This window comes from Triticum dicoccoides, chromosome 1B (genome assembly GCF_002162155.2).
Source record: "Triticum dicoccoides isolate Atlit2015 ecotype Zavitan chromosome 1B, WEW_v2.0, whole genome shotgun sequence".
Taxonomy (NCBI): domain Eukaryota; kingdom Viridiplantae; phylum Streptophyta; class Magnoliopsida; order Poales; family Poaceae; genus Triticum; species Triticum dicoccoides.
In genome coordinates this window covers 490724425-490743860 of record NC_041381.1, presented here as the reverse complement: position 1 = coordinate 490743860, position 19436 = coordinate 490724425, and the positions used below count along the sequence as shown (strand labels likewise).

Below are 19436 nucleotides of genomic sequence, written 5' to 3'. Positions count from 1 at the left end.
GGATACAACTACCCCCACAAGCGTGCACAAGTGGCTAGTTGAGTCATGTGCGGTACTACCTCTAGGGGAATGGTTATTATGAAAATAACTGGAACAACCGTCCAACCACTATCGTGTACCACTGCCCCAACCCAAGAGGAATCACCCTCCCGGCGGTAGTTGGAGCGTTACTAGGGCTGATAGTATTGTTCAAGGACTAAGCGGTACAACCGCCGTAATAGCCGATACAACCGCCAAGGGCAGGGCTCCGAGGTGCACTATCCTTCGATGGAGCGGTACAACCGGAGCCCAGAGAAATACAACCGCTTGGGTGCAATCTCATGCAGTAGTTAGACGTGAGGGTCTCTCCTGCACATGGCAATGGGTACCCGCTACCCGCAAACCGGATGGGTAAAAGCCCTATTTGGGTAAGTGTTTGGGAAAGTTAAATACCCATTGGTTTGTAAATGGGGAAAAATGTACCCAACGGGTAAGGCGGGTTACCCGCCTACCCGGCCGCATATTAGTACATCTTGCAGGTAGGTCTCCTATGTCATTCACTAGTAAAGGGAAAAGCCTAGCCTAACCCAGCCCAAATCTGCACACAAAATCTCCTCCCCTCCCCTCGCCCACCCATTGCGTCGTCCCACTTACAGAACACAAACCCCATCTCCCCATCTCCCCCTCAGCTGAAATGCTAAATATACATGCTTAAATGTTGTATTTTACATGCTAAAATGTTAAAATTATACATGGTAAAATGTGAATTCAAAGGTGACGGAGATGTGTATTTTTAACCGTGGGTATTACCCGCACCTGGCCGGGTATGGGTAGCGGGAACAATATGAAACCCGAGGTGCGGGTGCGGGTACGGTCTGGACAAAAAATATTGGGATGGGTGCAGGTTCGGTGAGCATTACCCGCACGCAAACCCTGCGGGTGCCATGTTGAGTCTCTCCTCAAAATGGAAAGCCTATATCGCGAGTGCAATATGTATTTGTGTACGTGTTTGATTCCACCGTACCTTCCGATGCAGACCCCCTCTTAATAGTACAGATTTCCTACAACCAAAGAAATAAAACGCGTCAAAAATCTCGTCTTCGCTCTTTTCCATCCGGAGGGGTATCCAACCGTCTTGTGTCGTATAATAATACATGAGCAGCTTAGACACATGGCCAGTCCGCAAATTGTGTTGTCATCAACACCAAAACATAAGGCGGGAAATGCCCTTTCAGCAATAACGAGCCTTAACGAAAGCATGGCATCGGGCGAAGGAGCAGAAAACATAGCCAGCGGAGAGGAAATGGAGAAGTTGAACATGAAATTCACTGATTTCTTGAGGGAAATGAAGAACTTGGATGAGGCTGTCACCTTCCTAACGCATGCGATGGCGCTTGCAGCAAAGAAGGTGTACTGAAGGATCAACTAAGTTCTCAGAAAAAGTGTACAATGTTAAAAACATGAATGAATTCAGAAAGTTAAAAGAAAAGGGTAAAAGCGTTGAGCAAGTTAAACAAGAAAAGATATATATCTTTAATAGTATTTATTAGCAGGAAATGGATCCAACAGGTAATGAACAAATTTAAACATCACCAAGAAGAGTTTAATAAAGACATGATGAGATGTCTTCATCAAACGAAAAGGTGACGCCCGTTCCTGCCCCACCGACATGGGCGTTCAAACATTTGCGACGAAGCATTAGATGGCAAAAAAATGTCAGGGCACTGCTGTCCAACTATTTAGGGGCGGTTTGAGGTATAGCATTGAAGTTTCCCTTATTCCCATCGTCGTCAGTGCCCAACTTCATGTGTGGCGAAGAACTTACAAGAAACGGACGGGGACACTAGGATCCTGGGTTCTGCCACCCTCCCGCCGTAAGCGCTAGTTGCCTCCTAGTCGCCTCGTCTCTAGCAAACCCTGGAGAAAAAACTTGTGTGCAAATTCATTGTGAATTGGACAAATAATAGACCTCTTGTTCCGGAAATCCAGTTCGGCTCTTGGGAGCATATGCTTCTGCCCACCAAAAATGTATTTTGTAAATGTTAAAAGAATTTGAAAAAAAAGGTGTGTTCATTGTCACACCAAAACGCTACCTGCAAATTTTTAGGAAGGAAGTTTAAGTATTTTGATCTGTGAAAAAAAAACCGACAAATGTTACATTTATTTTTATTTTTTTCACCGACAAAGCACCGTCTTCCCATTTCGCATGAAAACTGGCAAGCACATTTGTTACACTAACAAGAACATCTAAAAAATCATATTTTTTAAATTTCATTTACTATTTATTTTGAATGTATTGTTCATTAGGGAGCATATGCACCCCATAGTCAAAACGGCCCTCTCTCGTTGTCGCGGCAGCTGTGTTACACTACAACCCTGCATACATTCTTATATCTAGAAATGCATGCTTGAAAATTGTTTATAAAGCAACCAATAGATTATGTCACGGAAAGCTGAAGTCTATGTCCGTACTACGTTTTTTTATCTACGCACCCATCTTTGCGTGTTGGTATGGATGTTCCCTTCTCTTTGCACTGCAAATAACCAAGCTAGGAATGATTCGACAAAAAAGGGATGCTGCCAAAGTGGCTGGACAATAGGTACGTAGCTAGGGCACCCGAGCTAAGAATAAAGGGTATGTACGAGAGGACAAGCAAAGCGTGTACACATGTGAATATATATGGTCCATATGGAGTATATCCCTTGCCTCTGTGTGGTGCCCGGCCAGCAGCATGCATACACGCATGGCTCGAATTAGTAAACTTCCCATGAGCCACTTTTATTACCAAGGACATGCTCGTCAAAGTTGCCTTTGATACACATTTGAAGAAGCAAAGATCACTCACGTTTACTTTTATCACTGGAGGCTAAGGGCATGTACCATGATGCTATCTTAGGATTACCACATAGGATAAATGATGAGGTGGAGGAGAGAGAACTCCTAAGAAAAAACTTGTCTTCTCTTATTTAAGAGAAGGTAAGAGATGACCTTTTAGCATAATATATGTCTCACCATACTTTTAGGAACAACTAGTTATTGAAGATAAGGCTAAGAGATGACCCATTGTAGATATTTCTTTTGTCATTTCTAAATTACATGCAAGTTTTGAGATAAGATTATCTTATCAACCATTATACATGCCCTAAGCCATGCTTCGCTGCCATGTTCTTCATTGATGGGATATCTTTCTTTTTTCTACCGGGTTACTGTGGTCGGTATTTTTTTTTCATCTGTGTCGGCTTGGGTTTACTTATGTTTTGACCGTGTTTTTCTCATTTATACGTGATGAGCTGTTGTTAGAGATATCACTCTTCATCAATCCCTATGGATCGATCTAGCAATCATAGAATCTATATTCTATTTACTGAATCACATGAAATTCTAGGGAACTCCACATACGTATTTCATATATGTATTTCATACATGTGAATAGAGACCATTTCGACGAGAGTTTGAGTTTGCCAGGGGTACAAATGAAATGAAAATGAATTGATGAAATATTCCTAAAAATAGTTCTACCACTTATACTTTATGATATTCTAATCAGATTGGATGGCAAAGATTTCTCATTGTATCTCCTTATGTAATAAAGCTGTGATATAATATACTAGAAAGTTTGACTTTACCATTCATAAACCATTTCTCGAAGTACTTGTCTGGATAGCCCATGTCGAAAGTTAGCTCTAGGTCTTCCGGTCAAAAAACAACGTCGATGAAGGCGTGAAGGTGCACTATTACGCGGTAGGGATTGCAATTTTTCTCGCATTTTTCCGTTTGTTGCGTGGTTGTGGTGTTCTTACATGTTTCAGCTTTGATGTAAACCGGTGGTTGTTGTGTGAGTCTCTTGGGAGCCTTTTTTTTGGATCACTTTGGGAGCTCATATCCACGTCGAAATTGTGCAATTGCTGCTATAATATTGACATGGATCGGTCCATGAAGCCCTTGCTCGGACAAGGTTTTTTTTTCCGCTAGCTCCACTGCTAGCTCATAAAAAGCCGGCTACCGTATTATTATTTGAAAATGGTCATCAAATCAAAAGATGTATAAAAATCTTTATTTTTTTGCAAATTAGGAAAAAAGTTAAAAAAATCATATTTCTATTTTTTTGTAAATTTGAATAATGGTATCAATTTTTAAAAATATTCATGAACTGAAAAAATATTACTAATGAACCTTAAATATATTCATGAATTTATAACACCCTTATAGCCGGAGCCTAGCGGCCACCAAAGCTCCAAATCTGAATAGATAGATTCCCCTACAGACCCACATGGTTTAGGCTCTCATCTAGCCAGCGCCCTATCGTCTCTCTCCCAGTTCTTTTACCACCTCTTATAAAGTCCAAATAAAAATCAGAACAAGAGATAAGGAGTTCTTTTAATTTTTGAGAGAATGAGATAAGGGGTAAATCTGGTAGTAGCTGATTTGAATAGGACGGAGCAGCCAACACGACGCACCCACCGCCCTTCCATCTTCCAGCTATAAAACCAAACGCGGCTGCTTCGGCAAAAGCCCCACCTTCGGTTTGGATACTACGTATACGTACGTGCATAGTTGGGCGCTGCGGCCTCCGGGGCTCCCCGTCGGCAATCAACATGGCGGCGGCGGCGGCCGAAGGTCTGGAGCGGATCAAGAATGAGGCCGTCGACTTGGTGAGCCAACCTCGCTAATTTTCATGCAGTATAATGCAAGCTAGTTCTTGCCAACCTTTTTATGCGTGTTTCTATCGAATCTGTTAAGTTGTTATATGTTCTAAAGATCATTAAGAAAACCTACTAATGATAATTCTAGTGGAGAAGATGTAAGCGTAGATCCAATCTTGGTCTATGCCTTAACCCATTATCACGTCACGGATCGTTCATGTAACCCAATATGCACCGATCTGGTAGCACTTTTATTGTTGGCTTCACGGGCGAGTTGAGAGGCACCGCACCGATCGATCGTCTTTGTTTCTCTCTCTCTTTTGTTTTGCACTTTTCGTGATCTGCAACCACCTCCCGCTTTTTTCTCTCCATCTAATCCTATCGATGTTATTCAGTAACCATCTTTATCAGAAGATAGATTCCAGTCTCTACCCGAAGATGGAGTTCAGTTAGTGCATGCGAATCCAGTTGTTTTCTTCGTTAATCCGTGCGTGCATTGCAGGAGAACATCCCCGTAGAGGAGGTGTTCGAGAACCTCCAGTGCAGCCAGGCAGGCCTCACCTCCAAGGATGGCCAGGAGCGCATCGCCGTCTTCGGCCCCAACAAACTCGAAGAGAAAAAGGTTCGGTGCAATTCATTACGTAGTTCTTAGATGGATATTGTTTGAAGCGAATTAGTTCTTGATTTCGTTGCCGAAATTTATATCATCTTCGTTAGGATTTCTAGATGGTAGTACCTAGAACTCATCTAGATGAGATATAATTTGGTCTCATTCACTTTGAAAACAAGAACAAATACAATTCACGTTAGCACACACACATCTTATAGCACTACATCTAATGGCAATAAAAGGTGAATGAGACCAAACTATATCTCATCTAGATGAGTTCTAGCAAAACTGTTTCTTAGATAGATTGCGTGCGCAGGAGAGCGAGATCCTCAAATTCCTGGGGTTCATGTGGAACCCGCTGTCGTGGGTGATGGAGGTGGCTGCCATCATGGCCATCGCACTGGCCAACGGCGGCGGCAGGCCGCCGGACTGGCAGGACTTCGTCGGCATCATCGCGCTGCTCCTGCTCAACTCCACCATCTCTTACATCGAGGAGAGCAACGCCGGTAGCTCGGCCAAGGCGCTCATGGCCAACCTCGCCCCCAAGACCAAGGTGCTCCGCGACGGCAGGTGGAGCGAGCAGGACGCCTCCATCCTCGTGCCCGGCGACATCATCAGCATCAAGCTCGGCGACATAGTCCCGGCCGATGCGCGCCTCCTGCTCGAGGGAGACCCGCTCAAGATCGACCAGTCGGCGCTCACGGGCGAGTCGCTGCCCGTCACCAAGAACCCCGGCGACAGCGTCTACTCGGGGTCCACGTGCAAGCAGGGCGAGATCGAGGCCGTCGTCATCGCCACCGGCGTGCACACCTTCTTCGGCAAGGCGGCACACCTCGTGGACAGCACCAACCAGGTCGGCCACTTCCAGAAGGTGCTCCGGGCCATTGGTAACTTCTGCATTGGCGCCATCGCCATCGGCATGATCGTCGAGATCATCGTCATGTACTTCATCCAGCACCGCCGGTACCGCGACGGCATCGACAACCTCCTTGTGCTCCTCATCGGCGGCATCCCGATCGCGATGCCCACTGTGCTGTCGGTCACCATGGCCATCGGCTCACATCGGCTGTCGAAGCAGGGCGCCATCACCAAGCGCATGACGGCCATCGAGGAGATGGCCGGCATGGACGTGCTCTGCAGCGACAAGACGGGCACGCTCACCCTCAACAAGCTCAGCGTCGACCGCAACCTCATCGAGGTGTTCGCCGCGGGCCTCGCCAAGGACGAGGTGTTGCTTTTCGCCGCCATGGCATCCAGGGTGGAGAACCAGGACGCCATCGACGCTGCCATGGTCGGCATGCTCGCCGACCCAAAGGAGGCCAGGGCTGGCATCCAGGAGATGCACTTCCTCCCCTTCAACCCCGTCAACAAGCGCACCGCACTCACCTACCAAGACGCCGCCGACGGCACGTGGCACCGTGTCAGCAAGGGTGCTCCCGAGCAGATCTTGGAACTGTGCAACTGCAGAGACGATGTCAAGAACAAAGCGCACGCCATCATCGACAAGTACGCCGAGCGCGGCCTCCGGTCCCTGGCGGTGGCCAGGCAGGAGGTGCCGGAGAGGAGCAAGGACAGCTCCGGGGGGCCTTGGGAGTTCGTCGGACTTCTGCCGCTCCTCGACCCGCCCAGGCACGACAGCGCCGAGACGATCAAGCAGGCGCTCAATCTCGGCGTCAACGTCAAGATGATCACGGGCGATCAGCTGGCCATCGCCAAGGAGACGGGCAGGAGGCTCGGCATGGGCACCAACATGTACCCCTCGTCCGCCCTGCTCGGACAGAGCGTCGACGAGTCCATCGTGTCGCTCCCCGTTGACGAGCTCATCGAGAAGGCCGATGGCTTCGCCGGTGTCTTTCCCGAGCACAAGTACGAGATCGTCAAGAAGCTGCAGCAGATGAAGCACATCTGCGGGATGACCGGGGACGGCGTGAACGACGCGCCGGCTCTGAAGAAGGCCGACATTGGCATCGCCGTTGCGGACGCCACCGACGCCGCCAGGAGCGCATCGGACATCGTGCTCACCGAGCCGGGGCTCAGCGTCATCATCAGCGCCGTGCTGACTAGCCGTGCCATATTCCAGAGGATGAAGAACTACACCGTGAGCATTCTCCCAAACTCATTTACATTCTCGTAACTTTTGTACAAATAACTCTGACTAATCCTTATGCCCTTGTTGTCAATGTACTAGATCTACGCGGTGTCCATCACTATCCGTATAGTGGTAGGTCAAATTTATTCTGAACTTATCAAGGTCCTATACTTGTAGGTAGGTATGTAGATTGGACTTGATTTAATTTGTTTTCTGCTGTGGAACTGAACTGCAGCTAGGGTTTATGCTGATCGCGCTGATTTGGAAGTTCGATTTCTCGCCGTTTATGATCCTGGTCATTGCCATTCTGAACGACGGTGGGTCTCAACTTCATTATGCCAAACAAACATGTTAATGTCCATTGCTCATTTGCCAGGCTCATTTGTTTGATTGATCTACTCAACTCAGGCACAATCATGACCATCTCCAAGGACAGAGTGAAGCCATCCCCGCACCCAGATAGCTGGAAGCTGCCGGAGATCTTCATCACCGGCATCGTCTACGGCGCCTACCTTGCCGTCACGACCGTGGTCTTCTTCTTCGCCATGACCAGCACTGACTTCTTCAGCGTAAGCGTTGTTTCAATCCATGCCATGTATAATCCCTCCAAACTAGACGAGATATGGGCGTGGCTCATGCTGTTTTTCAGACAATATGCTGAATGTTCCTGTTTGTTTCCAAATTGCAGGAGAAGTTCCACGTGCGTTCGCTAAGGGGCAACAAGGATGCGATGATGTCTGCCCTCTACCTTCAAGTGAGCATTATTAGCCAGGCCCTCATCTTCGTCACCCGGTCGCGCCGCTGGTGCTTCCAGGAGCGCCCGGGGCTCTGGCTCTGCTTCGCCTTTGTCGTCGCGCAGATCGTAAGCCCGCCCCACCCGGCCTCACAGCAACAATGGAGTGCGTGCGTTCATATTCATTTGTAGGTGCAACATATTGTGATGTTGTTGCCATTGCAGATCGCCACCGTCATCGCCGTCTACTGCAACTTGCCGTTTGCGCACATCAGAGGCATCGGTTGGGGCTGGGCCGGCGTGATCTGGCTCTACAGCATCATCACCTTCATCCCCTTGGACCTGTTCAAGTTCGCCATCGGCTACGCGCTCAGCGGCAAGGCATGGGACACCCTCTTCGAGAACAAGGTACACCATGGACAAACATGTAGCGATGATCTCAAGGTTATGTGGCAATGTTTCTTAGGTGATCCCGTCCTAACATTGTGTGGTGAACAAACAGATCGCCTTCACGAACAAGAAGGACTACGGGAAGGAGAAGCGGGAGCTGCAGTGGGCGACTGCGCAGCGGACGCTGCACGGCCTGCCGACGGCGGACCCGAACAGCACGCCGCAGGAGAGGAGCAACTACGGCGAGCTCTCGGAGATGGCCGAGCAGGCCAAACGCCGGGCGGAGATGGCGAGGCTGCGCGAGCTCAGCACGCTCAAGGGGAGGGTGGAGTCGGCGGTGAGGCTCAAGGGCCTCGACATGGAGACCGTCGACAACCACCATTACACTGTATGATCGACCAGGGACGGCCGTGGTGGTGGTTTGCCTCGTACTCGTTGCACATTTTTAGGAGCGGTGCCGAGGGAACATGGCCCTGCCTAGAATTTTCGTTTTGGTCGTCGGATACATATGTTTTTAGTGGTCTATATATATATTCTCTTCAATTTTAGTGGTCCAGTTTGTATCAGGTCAATTTGGTGAATTTTGATTTGTTGTAAATTGGTTGCTACAAACTTGGCTGTGGTTTACGGTTTTAACCCCATGGAAAAGACAGAAAAATCATGTACACCAATCAATAAAAGAAACTTCTAACACTTATCTGACTATTGGTAATCTTCATATTATAGGAAGTTATTGGATTCTTGAGTGAATTATATTCATACATGTGCCCGTACTCCTCGCATTTGTTTGGGTGATGATGGCTTTTCAGTTTGAACTTATGACTTGCAGTCTGCGTTTCTGAAGATTTGCAAAATTATCTGAATGAGCTAGCTAGTCTTCATCTGGTTCCCCTTCAGTCCTTTACTCCTGGTGTTAACACAGTAATCTTGTCTCTAGTGTGTTGATTGGCGGGTTGGACTCCTCTGCTCCGTCCCAAGCTTCAGTGATTGTCGAACGACAGTTTTTCTTTTTTCTTTTTGGCGGTTGAATTGTTGAACAACAGTTGATGATGGACACTCTTTCTGGCTAATGCTCGCACAAATGAAATCCTTGCTGACACTGCTACTTGACGCATATGGTCAAACAAAAAAACGAGTATGTTTTTAGGGATAGGTAGCCAAACCAAGGTCCAGGTACCATCGTTGCAGAACGACCTAAGCATGCGCCCTATGTCAAACCTCGTCGCGTCCGTGGCGTCTCACAAATGCAGCTTGATCCGATGCCATGTGATACGTCCTCCATGATTGCGGCACCGCCGCGCCGACGGCAATTCCAACGGACACAGCAGCCCGCATACACCTCAATCAGGCTGAGTTGGGCCAAGAAAAACGCATTTTGTTGCATACGAGGTGGGCTGGCTCGGCACGAACCTTAAAAAAACCTAGAGACTGGCTGGCTACCCTCAAATCAGCAGTTTCCCGCGAGCCAGCCTGGGTTCGGCACTAAAGGGATGCAGCTCACACGCGAGGGAGCAAGGCGAAATTGACTGGGGATGGCGGGAGATAGAAATCGGGTGCGGCGAGATGGCGCCAAATCTAGCCTCACCCCCTTCCCTCCTTTACTCGGTTACTAGTCACCACTAGCCCTAGGACAAGCACTTCCTCTATTGTTAGCACCGGCGGTGGCGGCGATTCAGATATGCGCAAGTGGCGGACGCAACAACAACACTTTCCGGCAGTAGGAGCAACTGCTCTCCTTCCTCTTGGCCACCGCCTGGTTGTCCTCGACTCAGCCATGCCCCTTCCCTTCACCGGAAAGTAACACCCCTCCCCCCACCTATGTTAGGTAGGTTGTTAGGCCGTTAGGCAAGTTGTAGGCCTGATTTCCCCATTGCTCAGTGCACCCTTGATGTCGGCTAGGTTATGAACGCACGAATGAAAGTCGTAATTTAGGATGCGTCACTGATAGCTGTGATTCAGGCATGGCTCATATTGATGCACAAGAGAGTTGTTCGTCGTGGTGGGAGGCCTGTCATCAATTACGGTCCAATGTTTATCCGGGATCGGGAGAGGATGGTGAATCTGAACTACATCTACAACTGCAACGACACATAGGCTCTGTGGATGCTTCGAATGAAAAGATCACCATTTACACGGCTTGTGCGGGCCTTCAGGAGCAGGGGCTGCTACAAGATAGCATCCACACCTGTGTGGAAGAGCAAGTAGCCATGCTCCTCCATGTTGTTGGTCATAATTAGAGGTTCAGGGAATGCACAACACCTTTAGGAGGTCAATGGAGACCATCTCCAGGTACTTCAGCCAAGTGTTGTATGTTGTTGGGGAACTCAGATGAGAAATGATCGTGTCACCAACCAGCCAGACTCCTACCAAGATTCGCACTAGCCCAATATGGTATCCATACTTCAAGGTGAGCACTGGCAGTATGTACTTCATGCCTTGATATGCTTGTATTCTTCGGCTATAGCCATAACATAATCTTGTAATGCCATTTCAGAATTGCATTGGGGCAATAGATGGTATTCATGTCACTGCCAGACTATCGTGGTCAGTCTACAACATATAGGGTAGAAAGCACTACACAAGGTAGAATGTGCTTATTGCTGTTGACTTTGATCTGAAGTGCACATATGTGATGGCTGGTTGGGAAGGATCAGCACATGATGCTAACATTCTCAATGACAGCATGAGTCTTCTTGATGGCATCAACATCCTCAATGGCAAGTTCTACCAAGGACATGCTGGCTATGCATGTCGGCCAGGTGTTCTTCCACCCTTCAGGAAAACCAGGTACCATCTGAATGAGTTCGCTGGTCGGAACTATCCTAGGACTCCACAGGAGTTGTTTAATCTCAGACACTCCAGTCTTAGAGTTACTGTTGAGAGGGCATTTGGAGCTCTGAAGAGCAGGATTAAGATCCTAAATCAGAACCCATTCCACACTTTCCCCGCCCAGGTTAAGCTTGTGCTTGCTTGTTGCATTCTGCATAACTGGATCTTGCAATGGGGTTGTGATGAACTGGTGCCATAGGAGGAAGATGTGATGCCTGACGATGTTGTAAACTCCGGCCAAGGTGTGGAGGCATTTGACAATAAACCAATGTCCACGATCTCTGCGTCGGGCTTCGGGTAGATGGCCGCCTGCGGCAACTTCGGCTCGTCATGGGATTCATTAGAGGCGAAGATTTCATCGACCTTCACCCTCTATTGTCGGAGGAAGCGTCGGTTGACCTCCACCGAGGCCTATGTTGGATGGACTCCAAGATGGCGGTCCACTCCGTCGTCTCCTCGGCTTGGGAAACCTTGATCTCTGTCATGGTGTCCTCAATGGCATAGCGCGCAGCCGGCTCCGCCTCCCACTCCGGCTCCACCGGTTCCTCCTCCTCCAGATCCACCCCTTCATGGGCTGGGGGTACTACTCCGCCTCCGACTGCCGTTGCGCCCCCTACGGATCCGCCCCTCCATGGCATGGGGGTACTGCTCCGCTATCGCGACCTTGAGGAAATGGTAGTAATACCCTCGTTATCCAACCGAATCGCAAAGGGCACCACATACTAAAATAGGAGGCCGCTGGATACACCTAAAGGGCAAGCACTTGCTTCCTAGCAAGGTCCATTGTTTAGATACTTTCAAAGAACTATGTCACTGACTTGATGAGGTGAATTTTGGCAGGTAGTTGTACCCGCTCCTTGACTTGTTTTCTCACAAAGTGCCTTTGTGGTAAGCTCCTACATTTGGTCCTTTTTAAGGGAAGTCCTAAATTTGAGTTGAAATTCAGTTCTGTTTGAACAATGGGATGTTCCTTTTTTTCAATTGAAAATGAGCCAGTGAACATATTTTGCAGGCATTTGCTGGCAGGTATAATACAACTCCCTTGCTACTACCTAGTTTTTGTCCTTTCCATAAAACTAAAACGCTAGGCGTGGTTAAAATGATTTCCCGGTACGTTTATAAAGAATATCTATTGTGTGATATTCTTTTTAACCCGAGCCCTCCTCGTTTTTTCCTTCACCATTTGGTCAAAGGATGGGGGAAGTGCCCTCCTCATTTTTTTCCTTCAACATTTGGTCATAGGTTGGGAGCGTTTGTGAACAGTTGCCGGTCACCTCTCAGAATTCGTGTGCTCCATCCAAATACCACATAGTATATATCTCAAATCCATACAAACCATGCAAAATAAAAACCAATGTACTATGTATATATCCTATCTACCCTAGGCTACTCATCATCGAGATGTCCACGACCTCCGTGTCGGGCTTCGGGTAGATGGCCGCCTGCGGCAACTTCGGCTCGTCGTGGGACTCACTAGAGGCGAAGATTTCGTCGATCTCCACCCTCTGCTGCCGGAGGAAGCGCTGGTTGACCTCCACCGAGGCCTCTGCTGGATGGACTCTAGGATGGCGGTCTGCTCCGCCACCTCCTCCGCTTGGGTGATCTCGAACTCTGTCATGGTGTCCTCAATGGCAAAGCCCGCAGCCGGCTCCGCCTCCCACTCCTGCTCCACCGGTTCCTCCTCCTCCAGATCCGCCCCTTCATGGGTTGGGGGTACTACTCCGCCTTCGACTGTCGTTGCTCCCCCTCCAGATCCGCCCCTCCATGGCCCGGGGGTACTGCTCCGTTATCGCGACCTTGAGGAAATGGTAGTAATACCTTCATTATCCAACCGAATCGCAAAGGGTGTCACATACCTAAAATAGGAGGCCGCTGGATACACCTAAAGGCAAGCACTTGCTTCCTAGCAAGGTCCATTCTTTAGATACTTTCAAAGAATTATGTCACTCACTCGATGAGGTGAATTTTGGCAGGTAGTTGTACCCGCACCTTGATTTGTTTTCTCACAAAGCGCCTTTGTGGTAAGCTCCTATATTTGGTCCTTTTTTAGGGAAGTCCTAAATTTGAGTTGAAATTCAGTTCTGTTTGAACAATGGGATGTTCCTTTTTTCCAATTGGAAATGAGCCACTGAACGTATTATACAGCTACTTTGTCGGTGGACTACTACAACTCCCTTGCTACTACGTGGTTTTCGTCCTTGCCATCAAACTGAAACGCCGGGCGTGGTTAAAATGCTTTCCTAGTACGTTTATAAAGAAAACCTGAGCCCTCGTCATTTTTTCCTTCATCATTTGGTCAAAGGCGCCCCCCCCCCCCTAGCGTAGGTGGTGACCCTCTGTCGGGCCATGGCTATCGCAAAGATCAAGCAGAGAGGAAGGCAGAGAGCGGATCGGGTTGGCAGCGCGGAGAGCGAGAGAAGTGGATGTGCCTAGTGTTGGGGGTCAATGTCCGGCTTAAATAGCCCAGACCCTCATCGGGTCATTGGGTTTCCGAGCGATTTCGTATGAGACCGAGCATCAGTCCGACTTCGTATGAGACCCGAGCATCAGTCCGACGTTACGGACGCGCCCCGGGCCGCCTCATATCTGTTCCGGAATGGGGCCGGATATGAGGGGTGCTAGTCAGTCCAGACATTTGAGACCGGTTTGAGGCGTCCGACCGTAGATGTTGTAAATTTGCTTTTGGACAATTGTAACTGTGTCCTTCTCCAAGCTAAGTTTGCTTTTGAAGAGCAGGCATCATATTACAGATTCTGGCCAAGAGTTTGGAGTTTGTTGTCATGTGTACGACTCGAACCTACAAGTCAGTTAAAGAACCGCCGACCGCTGAGCGACTAACAAAAGAACAGACTTAAGAAGCTACCAGCAGGCTACTCTCTCTTTGTTCTCTCTCCAGCTCATCACAAATCCTAGTAAATTGATTACTTGATCCTATTTTTGGAGGTTCCAGTGGGAATTATGATCGTGTTTCAACAAAATTATACTGTTTGTAGTGTAAAATTCACCAATTTTGGACAGGTGCACTGAAGTTGTGTTGCCTATGTATGCACATTGTGGCACCCCAAATGCTAAGATACTAGGTCCACCACTGGCACCAACTATGGACAGCTCACGGTGGATTGTTGTACGCGCCCTCAGGGACCAGTGCAAGGCAGGGAGTGATGTTTCATGAATGTCGAATAGAGTAAGAGTGCTTGGCCAAATACATAAGTAAACGAGCAAAAGACGAGCGCCCCTGTTTGTAGATTAGTGCACAATAACAATAAGAATTCTTATACACCTAGCTGACACTATCCAGAAGTTCGATGATGGGAAAAACTGACTCCAAAATAGATAGACGCACTTAACATGACAACACGACATAGCAGGTTTTAACAAATTCTGTTCCAACATCCCAGGAAGTAGCATCTCCTAGCCATGGTTGAAGGACTGGTACACCGGAACCTGCAACATTGAGAACATGACATGAAAATAAAGTTGGAGTGTTTGTTTGTTAGAGAACCAACAAACATTTCACGCAGTAAATGAGACCAGCATTGCTGTTTGGCAGATACGTTTCGAATTCAACCAACCAAACAACCAAAGGACCATCACGTGAGTAACTGCTGTGGCAAGCAATATAACGAAATCAAACATTATATACTCCCTCCGTAAACTAATATAAGAGCGTTTAAATCACTACTTCAGTGATCTAAACGCTCTTATATTACTCCCTCCGTCCCAAAATTCTTGTCTTAGATTTGTTTAAATACGGATGTATCAAGTCACGTTTTAGTATTAGATACATCCGTATCTAGACAAATCGAAGACGAGAATTTTGGGACGGAGGGAGTAGTTTACAGAGGGAGTAGAATAGAGCATATTATTGTGAGGGAACAAAAGAGAGAAAGGTTGGATCCAGCAGCAAACAAGATACCAACAAACAACATTCTTATTTCTTAACAGATTGCTTGAGAACCTTTCAAGCGTCAAGGCAAAGCTATATCAAGCTACCCTTGTTCACGACGGGGTCATGACTCATAACTACAACTGCCACTACCAGTACTATCTTGGGCATGACGAGGAAGGACTCACTTTTACTAGCTATGTACCAAAATATAGACGTTTTTGTAGTCTAAACTAGCCTACAAAAACGTCTTATATTTTGATACGGAGGGATTGCCACCCAGCTTGGATGCAATTAGGATAACAAACTGCTACCATACAGATTAAGCCAAGTTCTGTAAAGGGCTAACAGCATGTGATATATTGATTACTACTTTTTAGAAAACATAACAATATTCGCTACCTTCCATGATTAGAACACGTACTTAGACAATTTAACCTTGATATTATCCTTGAATACTGAAACAAATGATATGCAAGCTCAGCAGAATCATATAACAGGCTTACCTGAGAAATCACATGGCCAAGGTTGTCATAGCAATGGGGGTACATCATTGCTGGGGTAGGCCACTGTGGATAGACAGCAGTTCCAGAAGATCCCATCGATAAATCAGGTTGACCAAAGTACACAGAAGGTTGGTTTCTCGGCATGCTAGGAGACTGCATATAACCAACACCATACTGCACAAACTGAGGCACGGCAAAATTGAAGGCGCCTGGGCTCACACCATAGTCAGGCACAGGGGGCCTAACATACCTGCAGAGGTGAAAATATTTATGGTTTGTAATCTCAACATTAAGACCCCATGGTGGCAGCAAAATTTAATAGGTCACATGCTAACCTTTTGTAGTTACGATCGTAGTCTGGATCACTACGGTCTTTTTCAGTGTCCTTAAAAACAGCAACCCTGGAACGGCTATTGAACGTGCAGCCCTTGTTCTCATCAACAGAAGGCTCAACATTCACCGGTTCGTTTCTGGCAATGGACAAAGCTCCAAAATCACTTGGGCCTACAACATCTGCAGGAATGGAACCATTGAAAATGCGTGCTCGTGCCTTATTGTAATCATCTATCCTCTCTTCAACAGTTTTCGCCGCACCATTATTGGTTCCAGCACCATATGCACCATTTTGGGAAGCTTTGGGCCTTTGACAAATGACAAACTTAAGCTTTTCTGCTGCCTCAATATCATTTCTTGCTTGTTTAACGGGAACTTCTGATAAAGCAATAGCTGGATATTTGCTTTCAGGTGTTTTTCTTGCAACTATCCTGCTATTAGAACCATCTACTAGGCTATCAGCTACTGTAGTCTCTAAACCATAATGTTGTGCAACACGATGAGCAGCACAGCGGAGGTAAGAAGTTGGAAAATGCTGGAATTCAAATTCATGCAGGTGATGATTCTGCATAAATTTCTGTATATCCAATTCCATCCGCAAAACTGTTGTAGAGAACAAAAATGATTATATGGTAATTGAAGGTTAAAGAAGAGTTAGACAATGACATAAATAAATATACAAAAAAGCACGAATAACTGAACACATAAAAATACAGTAAACTGTAAATCAATTATTTACACTGGTTACAGCACCTATGTTAAGATATTTCTCGTGTGAGAATTCATGCAGTGAGTTAATCCATTTCGTTGTTGCAAATACCATTAGAGAATGTAAGAGAACTGAACGAATCGGAAAACAAACTTAAAACGAGTCGCATACTCAAATTCAGGTAGATTTCTATACCTGGTGCACAGAGAGATGATACTATAGCACTAACAGACTTTTTTTGTTTGATGTTAATGTATAAAGCATTGACAGAGATGCTAATTTAGACACCACCCCAAGCTGTGCATGTACAGAGCCATAGGTGAGGCATCCAGGAGAGAATTCCATCCAGGACAGCAGATTTCTGCTAAAGCTTGTTGGCACCAAGGTGTGCAACCCTCACAGCAAAGGACGAGTTCGACAGGAAGTGGAACCAAAGGCGGAAGGTGTTAGACATAAAGAGAGCTGGATTGGACCTAAATTGCATATTAGGTTTTGTTTTAATCTACAATCCACATAAATGAAAAGAAAGGAAATGAGGCACGTATAGTTGTGAAACAGCGGCAGTTGAAAGAGAGCTCAGCTGCAGCCTGCAAGTGAAAGAAGCTCATCCCCGTGACCTCATTGATGAGATGTTGAGAATTTCAGATTAAGATCACTATTCACCGTCCTCCCTCCCTGGAGCCTTTTCCTAATTACAGCAGCGACTTGAGCAATAATGGCTATCTCATCATTGTCAGTGCACCTAACGGGATACAGCTGGTTTATCAAGACACAGGAATACTGGTCCAAACCATGAGTCTATAACAACCGAAATAACAGCCACTTGCGGAATTGAGAATAAAACATCTAATGCAACTCTAATTACCATTTAGGTAGAGAAAAGTGCAAACACAGTATGTCCAAGGATAAATAGCAATTGAGTAGCAGGCACGGGACATCTCCAGAGAAGTTTAGGATCACATAAGCATGCATCTGCTCATTATTATCAGCAACAGTCACATATACTTGACCAATATCAACCAGAGAAAACTAATGCCTGCATCAGTATCGTTCTCTAGCTCATGGAGAGTACAGCATCAGCACAATCAGCATTGTAGCATGTAGCAACAAGGAAGCGCAAGCCACCACTCTTCTAGCCTAGGAGATTGGCATACTGGCAGAATTCGATTAAATTTCGCCCGAATTACAGAACATCAACCACATCCTCTATATCCGAGCTAGCTGAAGCATGAGAAGAATCGAGTCCCCAATTCAACACCAGGGGCTATGCAATACACCAGGAAACGAAGCCCTAGACGCCAGGCACGAATCCAATCCTAAATCGCACCGCACATCCACAGGAGCCCGCCGCTAACGACGCATCCTCTCGCGAATTAAAGGCGGGACGGCGGAACCCTAGCGGCGCGACGACGACGACAGAGACAGGGAATTGCGGAAAGAGATAAGGTTGCGATGCACGTACTCATGAGGCGGTGGCGGGGGTTGTCGAGCGCCTCCACGAGGAACGGGTCGACGTGGGAGGCCACCCGGTCGTCCACCTCCGTCGCCTCCCTCGGCCGCCCCTCGTCGGAGGGGGGCGAGGACGGCGGCGGCGGCGGCGGGGCGGGGGCAGAGGCGGGGGGGGAGCTCATCGTGCGCGGCGGGGGGAGGGTGGTAGGGGTAGGCGGGGGCGGAGAGAGGGAAGCTGCGGCCGGGTACGGCGGCTCGCCTGCCTGCCTGCCTCTCTCTTCCCCTCCCGCTTCCCGATCCCGAAGTGGCTGCGCTGCGGAGAAGGCGAAGCGGAGCCCCGAGAGGAGAAGCGAGGAGCGGGTTCCCGACGCGACCACGGCTCCGGATTTTTCTAAACGCCGCGTGGGTCCCGTCCCATTCCGCGGCTGGATGCTGGATCCGGGTCGGATTGTGGTCGAGGAAGGTTTGATTTCGACCGTTCGTTCAGGGGCTGCCACACGGTGCGCCGCCCAGCCCTACAAAGTACAAACAACGGATTGTCACGATTCATGATGAGCCGTTAAAAAGATTTAACGTACCATGGAAATTATCTGGTTTTAGATTGAGTTCTTTTTTTTCTTTGATGATGAGTATTTTCGTTTTGTGTTCAGATTTTTAAGAGGATGGCATTCATGTGGTAGTGATTCGCAAAGTAGAAACTCGATGTCCACAATCCAACCCTACAAACAAACAGACTGCCATAAATTTGTAAACCGATAAAAGAGATGCAATGCACCATGAAAATTAACTAACTTCAAATTGAGTTCTTTTTTTCTTTGACGACGAGTATTCATTTTGTGCTAGATTTTTAAGGTGGTGACATCCATATACCAATGATTGCCATCTTGAGTTTCAAAGTACACCTTTGGATTCAGAAGGTCAAATGTGGCATTTAGGTTTGAAACATCACAATACAAAGTAAAATAGAATCAAAGACGTTTAACTAACTCAGCAAGGTATCATCCAGATTACAAGATACAAGTAGGCATGTAAGAAAAACATGTTCAACAACTGAACAACATTATCAAACATTGTCACGTGTCCAAACTTAGGGAAAGCATGTGCCAATTGCCAATGCTCATCGATGAGTATTGTAGTCGCCAATGTGGGCATACCCCTTACTAAAGGCAGCATGAATATTTACCCATTACAGTCATGATGGTTTGTCGAGCAACCATCAAATAATTTACTAGTATTGTCCAATAGATTTTGTATATTATTGGCATTAGGTGCGACGAAA

The 19436-nt window shown here is 47.2% G+C and overlaps 2 protein-coding genes across 2 annotated transcripts; one reads left to right on the top strand and one right to left on the bottom strand.

Annotated features, from left to right (window-relative positions):
* The first annotated feature begins 4484 nt into the window (after positions 1-4484).
* On the top strand, positions 4485-9138 carry LOC119343612 (plasma membrane ATPase-like). Its single transcript, XM_037614482.1, has 9 exons — positions 4485-4632; positions 5126-5245; positions 5550-7331; positions 7422-7454; positions 7558-7639; positions 7731-7891; positions 8011-8184; positions 8281-8463; positions 8558-9138. The coding sequence occupies exons 1-9, from the start codon at positions 4576-4578 to the stop codon at positions 8837-8839; spliced, it is 2874 nt and encodes a 957-aa protein (XP_037470379.1). The 5' UTR covers positions 4485-4575; the 3' UTR covers positions 8840-9138.
* A 5295-nt stretch (positions 9139-14433) lies between these two features.
* LOC119343599 lies at positions 14434-18527 on the bottom strand. Its single transcript, XM_037614474.1, has 4 exons — positions 18171-18527; positions 16002-16602; positions 15667-15916; positions 14434-14718 (listed from the first exon to the last, which is right to left on the bottom strand). The coding sequence occupies exons 1-4, from the start codon at positions 18337-18339 to the stop codon at positions 14686-14688; spliced, it is 1053 nt and encodes a 350-aa protein (XP_037470371.1). The 5' UTR covers positions 18340-18527; the 3' UTR covers positions 14434-14685.
* Between the last annotated feature and the right edge of the window lie 909 nt (positions 18528-19436).